The 9,473-nt window shown below is 40.2% G+C and overlaps 1 protein-coding gene across 4 annotated transcripts; it reads left to right on the top strand.

Moving 5' to 3' along the window:
• LOC133866412 (uncharacterized) lies at positions 1-9,051 on the top strand. Of its 4 annotated transcripts, none has more exons than XM_062302924.1 (10): positions 2-893; positions 1,629-2,789; positions 3,000-4,154; positions 4,324-4,365; positions 4,959-5,035; positions 5,878-5,962; positions 6,057-6,140; positions 6,289-6,390; positions 6,474-6,572; positions 8,545-9,051. In XM_062302924.1, exons 1-10 carry the CDS (start codon positions 162-164, stop codon positions 8,653-8,655), a joined length of 3,648 nt encoding a protein of 1,215 aa, XP_062158908.1. In that variant the 5' UTR covers positions 2-161; the 3' UTR covers positions 8,656-9,051. The 4 variants fall into 4 exon arrangements, with proteins under 4 accessions (XP_062158909.1, XP_062158908.1, XP_062158910.1 ...); XM_062302926.1 differs by having other exon boundaries at positions 757-893; positions 1,672-2,789; XM_062302927.1 differs by having other exon boundaries at positions 777-893; positions 1,676-2,789.
• Positions 9,052-9,473: the final 422 nt, after the last annotated feature.

Genomic DNA, 9,473 nt, shown 5'->3' on the forward strand with positions numbered 1-9,473 from the left:
TCTATCACCTTATGCAGACCTTACTTACCATCTATCGTCGTCCTTAATTTCCCGTACGAATCGCGAATTTTCCTCCCGCCATACCCAGACATAAGACATTTCACAACACCAAGAGGCAAGAGGCAAGAGGCACCGAGAAATCTAAGAGAGAAAACGAAGCTATGCTTCGGTTCTGCTTCAAAACCAGACGCCCTCTCCGCTGCGCTCTTCCTCGACGCTTTGCCTCGACCCAAAACCCCACCGAAGCCCCAAAAAACCTTGAAATTCTCCAACAAGTCTCACCGCCACCGATTCTCCACCACCGCCACGCGAACCCTCCGTCTCTGCGCCCCACCGCTTCGTTCTCTCGTGGCTCCGTCGCTGCCCTCTCGGTGACGCTAGTCTCTGCTCTTATCGCCTCCTACGCCCTCCTCGCCTCCGACGATCACGACCATCGATCCGATCACAGGTCCTCCAATCCGTTGTACAGTGGCATTGAGCACGCGGTCCAGAAATCCGGCGACTCGCTGAGGAAGATTTTCCACCATGCCAAGCAGACCGGCGTGGCCGCCTCGGTGCTCTGGCAGTCGCTGACGTCGGTGCTGTCGTCAGCCAACCACGAGGTGCGCTCGGGATTCGAGCTCAGGGTCGCGGCGCTGCTTGCCGACATTTCCGCAGCGAATGCAAGCCGAAGGGCGGCCATTGTCGGTGCCGGCGGAGGCGCCGTTGTGGACTGGCTGCTGGAGTCGGTGGCGGTCCCCCGGGACGGGTGCGGGACCCAGGCGGAATCGGCGAGGGCGCTGGCGTACTTGATCGCCGATCCTAACGTATCCGCGGCCGTGCTCGGGAGGCCTCGCGCTGTTCCGAATCTGCTTAGGTTCATTTTCTCGTGTCACCCTCAGCGCTCGAAGAAGGTGAGTTTTGCAAAGTATATTTAACGTATGTAATTCTTGCAAAGTAGAGTTGGGCTAGTGTTGGACAATTGGAGAATCCAATGCCTTTCTTCTTGGTGTGTGTTAGTTGAATCCATCACGGGAGTCAGGAGTGAAGTTTGAAGTGAGTTGTAATTGCATTCTTGGAATTGTATCTGAAATCGATGTGCATTGTCATGCTTCTCTTCGCTGTCTTGAAGAGTAAGCATTACAATCTCTTGATAGAAATGTGACAATCTGGTAGCAGAAACCCAGAAGTAAAGAGTGATGCTGATACTGATAAGCATTGTCTTATTGTCCTAATTTTGTGAGACTGCCTAGAGAATGCTTCCATGTTAGAAAAAAGCCATGCAATACAGATTTGCTGGTAACTTGCGGCCACCAAAAATTTTAGTTTCAAATATCTTACATTGGCTTAGATGTAAAAGTAAGACCTGGGGTTTGTCTATTTAATTAGATGATAAAAAGGGGGCTTTGTAGTTGGATTGCATGGAGAGCCCATAGAAGAAATGTGAGAATCCCCCTTTATGATGGATTATATCCATAATATATATTACATTGATGTTAACTACTGCCTGTATATGGCATTACTTAATCACCGTTCTAATCATTGATTCGTTTGGTTTGATTGTGCACTAGTGATTATTACTATGATAGTTATCTTAATGCTTTTAGTTCTTCTCTTCCAATTGATATGTTGAATTTTTTTGGGAGCAGCAATCAAGACGTAGTTCATTCGATGTTTCTGATTCTTTGAAAGGTAGGAGCATGCTCGTGGCTGCCATTATGGATATTGTCACCTCCAGTTGTGATAGTTTAGACAAGGTACCCTTGAAGCCCTCCCTACCAGGGAATGCTGAAACTGGAGATATTGCCGCGGCCATTCAAGTTGTTGAAGAAGGTGGAATGCATTTGGATGAGCCAAATAGAAATGAAGATGATGAAGATGGTGGGAGAGGAATGAAAGGAATTGGAATTAAAATTCTTGGAGGTACTACTGTTTTGGGGCTTTCTGGGACTAGTGGGCTTATGAAGTTGGGGAATTGTGATGCTAGTCATGTAGAATCAGCTAGGCTCACTCCTAAAGCTCTTGTCTTACAAAATAAGCATGATAGTTTGCTAGTGCAAGCCAATTTGTCTTCTGCTGTCGTTCCTGGTCTCTGGGATGATTTGCATTGTGAACATGTTGCTGTACCTTTTGCTGCATGGGCATTAGCAAATTGGGCAATGGCATCAGAGGTGAATAGGTCTCATATTCAAGAACTGGATCAAGATGGCCATGCTGTTATGACTGCTTTAGTGGCACCAGAGAGATCTGTGAAATGGCATGGCAGTTTGGTGGCTCGGTTGCTGTTAGAGGATCGTAATCTGCCCTTAAATGATTCTGTTTCTAATTGGAGTTATAGTCTTCTTTCTACTGTTTCTCAGGCAAGTAAACATGAGGACATTCCTTTAGCCCAGGTGGCTTTATCTGCTTTTTTGGTTTCTGTAGAGAGAAGCCGTGAGGCCAAAAAGATAGTGATGGAGAAGGGTCTTCATCTAATGAGGGACACCGCTAAACGAATGACAAAGCATAAGCATGTGCAAGACGCATTGGCAAAGACACTAGAATTGCTTTGTACTGGGGACACGCATTTATCTCTTGAAGAGAGTCAAAAGTGGTCTGGTATATTGCTTCCTTGGGTTTTCGGAAAAAATTCTTCTGACACTGTAAAATCATCTGCCATAAAGATCCTCTCTTGCATTCTTGAAGATTATGGACCATCTACTGTACCAATTTCTCAAGGTTGGTTAGCTATTATGATTACTGAAATCCTGGGTTCCACCAAGACATCATTAGTTAAAGGAAGCGCTCAGCCAAAAAGTGACAAAGTGAAGGTTTGGAGATTTCCTTTGTCTCATTGCTATTTAACATCAAACTGATGTTGAATGGAGAAAATTTGTTGGGTTATACTGCCTTGGTTCTAATTTTTTGTACCCTTCATTAGATTTTTTTCTTTTTCTTTTTCTTTTCTTTTTCTTTTTTATGGGTTAATTTTTCTCAGCGCTTTCTCTGTTACTATTTATGAAGTTTACTAACTTTTGCAGACCCAAATTGATCAGTCGAATATTCTTTCTGCTGGACAAATCGCTAATCAATTAGCTGGTGCCGTTGTTAATCTAGCAGGAAAGCAGCTGGGATCAGCCACTGGTTCTGTAGATACATTCCCTCTGGCAGATCTACTTTCTCTGGAAAATTTTACAGGACCACTTAAAAATCTTAAAAAAGATAGCCTTGTTAAGTTCGATGCAGCTGATTCTGCATTGGCAACCCTTAAAGGGATCAAAGCACTGACTGAAATTTGTGTGGAAGATTCTATATCTCAGGACAAAATAACTGGTTTTGGGGTTCTATGCTTGCTGAGACGTTTTCTGTTGTGTGATGATTATGAGAAACTTGCTGCAAGTGAAGCCTATGATGCATCTAGAACATTCGAGGCACAGGAGCAGGTTGCAAGTGGTACTGGGGAATCAGCTACTTCTGATACAAATGATTCATCTAGTGTTCGTGTTCCACCAACAGCTCACATTCGCAGGCATGCTGCTCGCCTATTAAGTATCCTTTCGCTTCTTCCGAAAGTCCAGAAGGTTATTGTGGCAGATGAAACTTGGTGTAAATGGCTTGAGGATTGTGCAAATGGAAAGATTCCTGGTTGCAGTGATCCTAAGATAAAAAGTTATGCTAGAGCAACACTTTTACATATATTTTGCAATCACCAAATTGATAGAGACTCTTTGATTGGAACTCCTCCTGACACTAGAATTGCAAACAGAAATAACATTTGTCCCCGATATGATGACTTGGTATTTTTAATCAATCCTGAACTGCCTCACTGGAAGTGTCCTGAAAAAGTAGATGAGAACACTTCTCGAATTGATAAATCTTCCTTGGCTGAGGCTAATACTGTTGCCTGTGAGGTTACACCTGTAAACACAACCGCAAATGATGGTAACTTTTCTAGTTCTGTTGATGTGTCTTACATTGGCTCACAACCAGAATCGCCTCTGCTAGATGTTGTTTTTCTCCATGGCCTCCGTGGCGGGCCTTATAAGTCTTGGCGTATGGCTGAGGACAAATCCTCAACTAAGTCTGGCCTGGTAGAGAAGATTGATCAGGAAGCAGGGAAGCAAGGAACATTTTGGCCAGGTGAATGGCTTTCATCTGACTTCCCTCAAGCTCGCATGTTCACTCTCAAGTACAAGGTTTGTTTTGAGTCTGACAATAATTTAAGAGATTATTTTACTGGATTTCGTTACCAGTCACCTCTTCAAAATTTGTCCCCTTAATCCCTTGGTGAGTATAGTAGGTTTATGAAGGTGATCTCCAGGTTTTTTTCTTCAGCATCTAACCCACTATTGCATATTTATGCAGACGAATCTTACACAATGGTCTGGAGCTAGCCTGCCTCTTCAGGTTTGTACATTTTGGTTGACACTCAAGAAGCATCTTTATCTCATTTGAATGGTTAAGCCTGTTATGTTTGTTACTAGGAATCCATATCATCAATAAATTGCGAATTTTATTTATACTTAAGAGTTTTGGGGCATGGAAACTTCACATTGAGAGTTTTAGCTCATCATACTATTTTGCATTTTGAAGGCCGACTTGACCTAACATTGGCAGTTTTCTTACGTTGTTAACTTGTTATTAACTGATGATAAGTTAGTTTTTTTCACCCCAAGGGGAGGGGGAAGGAGAAATTAGAACTAGTGATCTCCACTTCATGAAGCGTGGTCCCCAACCGATTGAGCTAGTCATTGGGGTCATTATGGAGGTTAATGCTTTCATAATTAAATTACTTATATATTTAAAGAATCTCATCTTAGTCCATCTAGACCAATCCTAGGTGATACTACTATTCAGTGAAAATGATATTCAGATTTCCCTTCATATGAACAACAATGGAATCTGCAGTTCTCACAGTTTCTTTGCTCATTTTTGGTTGGCTTATATATCATTTACTTTCCACTGATGATTGTTTTAACCTGCTTCCGCTGGAATTGCAGGAAGTGAGCTCCATGCTATTGGAGAAGCTTGTTGCTGCAGGCATTGGGAATCGACCTGTGGTGTTTGTGACTCACAGGTTTTATAGTTGTATTAGAAAAGAGATTGTGTGTGTTCATGCCAACATGCGTGCATTCATGTTTTTGCTTGGTCTTATTGTATGGTCTTGGGTTTTTTTTTTTTTTTTTTTTAAACAAGTCATTGGTATTTGATATGATCATTTGGATGCATCGGACTTTTCTTTTCCCTTGAGCTGTTGCACCGTCAACTTATTAACAAGCCTTTAAGTGATGTGAGGATGTATGTAACGTGTGTCTGGCATAAAGTTTTTGGTACCGTCCCCCTTTCCAACAAAAGAAAATGGTACTGCAGGAACTAACATTGCCAACCTTCCTACATTTATATACTCATTTTAGAAGTTACTCGCACAGGGGCACAAAAGAGGGGCTTCTCAGAAAGTCTCTCTTTCTTTTTCTTTTCTTTCTTTCTTTTTTTTTGATGTAGTAAGTAACATGACATATTTTTGGGAAGTTTTTCAAAAAATGATCTTGCCTTCACATAGGCATAGTCATTCAACCTGTCATTCAACCTTCATCCTCAAGTTTATTAATGATTTCTGTCCCGAACAATAGGAACTTTATGTTAGTGGGTCTGGTTTAGTTAATAAATGTAAATCATCCCAAGTGTTTGTCATTTTGGACCGCCTTATTGTTTTTGTTTTGAAAAAATAAGTTTGTCAGTTAATTGGTGAAGAATTAAAAAAATGAACTAATCCTGTGATTGGTAAAAGTTATATGCCTTCTAGAGTGAATATGAATTTAAATTTTGCTTCTGTTTGTTCACAGCATGAGTCTATATTTGGTGTGTGTGTTTGTGTGCATATTATCTATTTTTAATAGATTGACTTTCTCTTGTCTGCAGCATGGGAGGCTTGGTTGTCAAGCAGATGCTTTATAAAGCTAAAGCAGAAAATATTGATAACCTTGTGAACAACACCATTGGAGTTGTATGCGTCAATCAATAATTTTCACATTGCTGATGCTTCTATCACCCTTCAATGATTATTTCTTTATGATGCTTGTGTTTTCCCATGGTTTCAGGTGTTCTATAGCTGCCCACATTTTGGCAGCAAACTAGCAGATATGCCTTGGCGAATGGGCCTCGTGTTTCGCCCTGCCCCAACTGTTAGTATATGGTCTTTATAAACAAAGCTGTTTTTTTTTAACACTTGATGGGTGTTTTCTACTTTTATATCTTAGTTTTTTTATTTTTTTTTTATTTTTTTAATGCAAGAATTGATGTTAATAGCATTTGGTTCATGTTGTTTCTTAGATAGGGGAGCTAAGAAGTGGGTCTCCAGTACTAGTAGAGCTTAATGACTTTCTTCGACACCTTCATAAGAAAGGGGTGCTTGATGTTCTCAGTTTCTGTGAGGTAGTCCACAGTTCAGTTAAAATAGCGTATCTCTTCCTCAGTCTCTCTCTCTCTGAGTTTAAGAGTTAGCTACTGTTTTGCAGACCAAGGTAACTCCAATTGTTGAAGGTTATGGAGGATGGGCTTTCCGAATGGAAGTAGTACCAATTGAATCAGCGTATCCTGGGTTTGGTGAACTTGTTGTAAGTATGACTTTGATAAATATATCTCACTTAAAACAAAGAAAATGGGGGGTCTTTCACTCAAATTATTGTAAGTTTTCAAAAGTCGGTGGACATGAGTTTTCAGTTTCTTTGCACATGTTTAGTGTTGGCTGTTTAACATCCCCATACGCTTCATGTTTCTCGTGGGAGTGTTTTTTGGATACAAGTCCTCCATTAGTGTTTGTGGCATGCTTCTTTTTTTTTTTTAATGAATGAATTTCTATTAACACCAAACAGTAAGTACAAAACACTCTAGCAGAAATCCTGCTAGAACACCAAGACCAGCTGATCCTTACAACAACCGAAACAATTACAACTCACAAACTACCACAGCACAACCAGTAGCCACTATACAGAAAGCTACTCCAACCAATAAATCTATACAACAAACTAAGCCAGAAACTATACAAACAAAGAACCACAATACAGAGAAACTTCTCTGTACCGAGGGAACTCCCTCTTCTATCAGCATCAGTCCCCTGTACCAGGAAAACCAACAGCAGCCACCCCTCTACAACAAAATCCAGAAACCTCTGTTTCCAGCAGCCCAGATCAGCAACAAAACCATTTCAACTCAGAAAATAGAGCCAGGATCAGAATGCCGGGTAAGCAGCAACCAACATATGCAGCATAAACCAGAAACCAGCAAGCAAAAGCCAATGATTGCAGCCAACCAGAGACACAGGACTATTTCTAGCAGCCTAACCAGCAACTAGCAGCCAACCAGTATTAAATTAGGACATGAGTGGGGATATCCCAATTAGCACATAGAACCAGATTCTCACCACTGCTCATGAAATTATCCTTCTGCATAATTCTAGTTCTACCTCCCAACAAACCATTTGAATTATTTTCTCCTCAGAGATTAAATGGTTCCCAAAATTTACATAATTTCTTTGCATCCACAAGTGGTATACTGCCGAGCCCCATGCTAGTCTACAAATCACTGCTTTAATACTCTTTTCCTTCCACTCATTCACTCCCTTTTCAATGATTTCTTCCCACTTAGTAGAAATGGTATCCTGGTTGCATTCCATATTCTTTTTTCTTGCTAAATCCACAACCAAAAAATAGATGGTCACGGTATTCAATGCAACCTCTACAAAACATACATTTAACTTCCCCTTTTGCTCCCCATTTCTGTAATATATCTCCAGTAGAAAGGCTATTTTCTATGGCCAACCATAGAATAAAGGAGTGTTTTGGAATAGCTAAAGAAAACCATACCAAGCTCCACCATTCTACAATTGGAAGCTTATCTCTAAGTTCCTCCCAAGTCCCTTTACTTGAGTAACTATTAGAATTAGAAGTTACCCATAAAGGAATGTCTCGGTCTCCCAACTGAACCATATGAAGGCTGCTTTGAATCTTTACTAAGGCATCAGATCTTGCAGGAAGCCAATTCCAATTATTGCTTCTAATAACACTCGAAAGTTTATGTTCGTGGCATGCTGTACATGTTTGTCAGTACTTACCACTCATTGTTTTTTCTCTGGCCTGCATCCTGTCTAGGATATATCCTTTGTGCTTACAGTAGCTATCCATCGTAATATGACCGCTTAACGAAGAAAAAAAGCATTAGAAAATTGCAGATTTTTTTTTAATAGGATATTCTTGCATGTTCTTTAGATTAGATTCCCCAAAGCTTTAGAATCCTATCTTCTTACATATTTCTTCTCAAACATGACTATATCTTGGTTCTGGTGTTTATTAAGTATTGATCAATAATGTTGGAGAAACTGTTATATTTAGCAGCAGATGGTGACCTGTGTGTTAATTCCAAGTTTCTAGCATATAGGGAATGAAATCACATTTGGACAGATGCTAGGGCCTTCTATTTTCTCGTAATGGATATACCCCGCGTCTCATTTAGTTTTAGGTACTTGGCTTCAAATATTCTCCCTCTTCTTCATCCCTTCTCTTATATATATTTATATATATTTCAAATCAGGTTTTGGAGTCAACAGATCATATAAACTCATGCAAACCGATCAGCCGCACTGATCCTTCATATAAAGAAACATTAGAATTTTTGCAGAAGATGAGAGCCCGATATAAATGAAGAGATGATTTTGCTCTGAGTTCTGTACATCAAATTTGTGTAAGTACTCAATAGGAACTTCTGGAGCTGGCATTGACTCTGGTGGTTAAACATAAATATAGAAGCTGCAGAAGACAAATTTTGATAGTTGCAAGTGCATTAATTCATCGGCCAAGTCTGGCAGCCTGTGTATGTCAGAATAATAACCTATCGAGATAATGGCTGTGGACATGGTGGACTCGATCGTTATCCAATTCGTTCTGCACAACAGAAATTTTAATTTTTTAATTCTTCAATTTTTTTAAAATTTTTTTTTTGTACATCATCCGTATTATAAGTTCCTCCCTCTTTCTCCAGTTGTATGTACTCCAAAAGAAAGAAAAAGGAAAGTGAAGATAAATCAACTCTTCTTTCATTGCTTTGGTGTGGTGAGTTTATAGTGATCATAAACTTGGAAAAAAGAAGGCCAGACCTCTCTCGCATGCAAATGTGGAAGTCTCTTTTTAATCAAGAGTCATGCTAACTGCTAAGAATGCTACAGTTTTTTACTAGAAATTTCCTTATAAACTGATATGACATTCTATAATTAGTGAAATGATTAAGCTAAAATACTATTTTGATGAAGCTACCAGGAATGCTTTTATAACTTTTCTTTCCAAATGATGTGCAGCACTACTTGATAAAGAATGACTCGCAGTACGGTTGACAATGCATAGCACTACTTTAGGGCATTCACATCTGGCTAGCTATCTTTTTATTCTATCTAAAATTCTGAATGCAACCCCTCCGAAATTAACCACTCCGATTTATGCATCCTTACCTGGACGATCTAGGCTAGA

This window comes from Alnus glutinosa, chromosome 4 (assembly GCF_958979055.1).
Source record: "Alnus glutinosa chromosome 4, dhAlnGlut1.1, whole genome shotgun sequence".
NCBI lineage: Eukaryota > Viridiplantae > Streptophyta > Magnoliopsida > Fagales > Betulaceae > Alnus > Alnus glutinosa.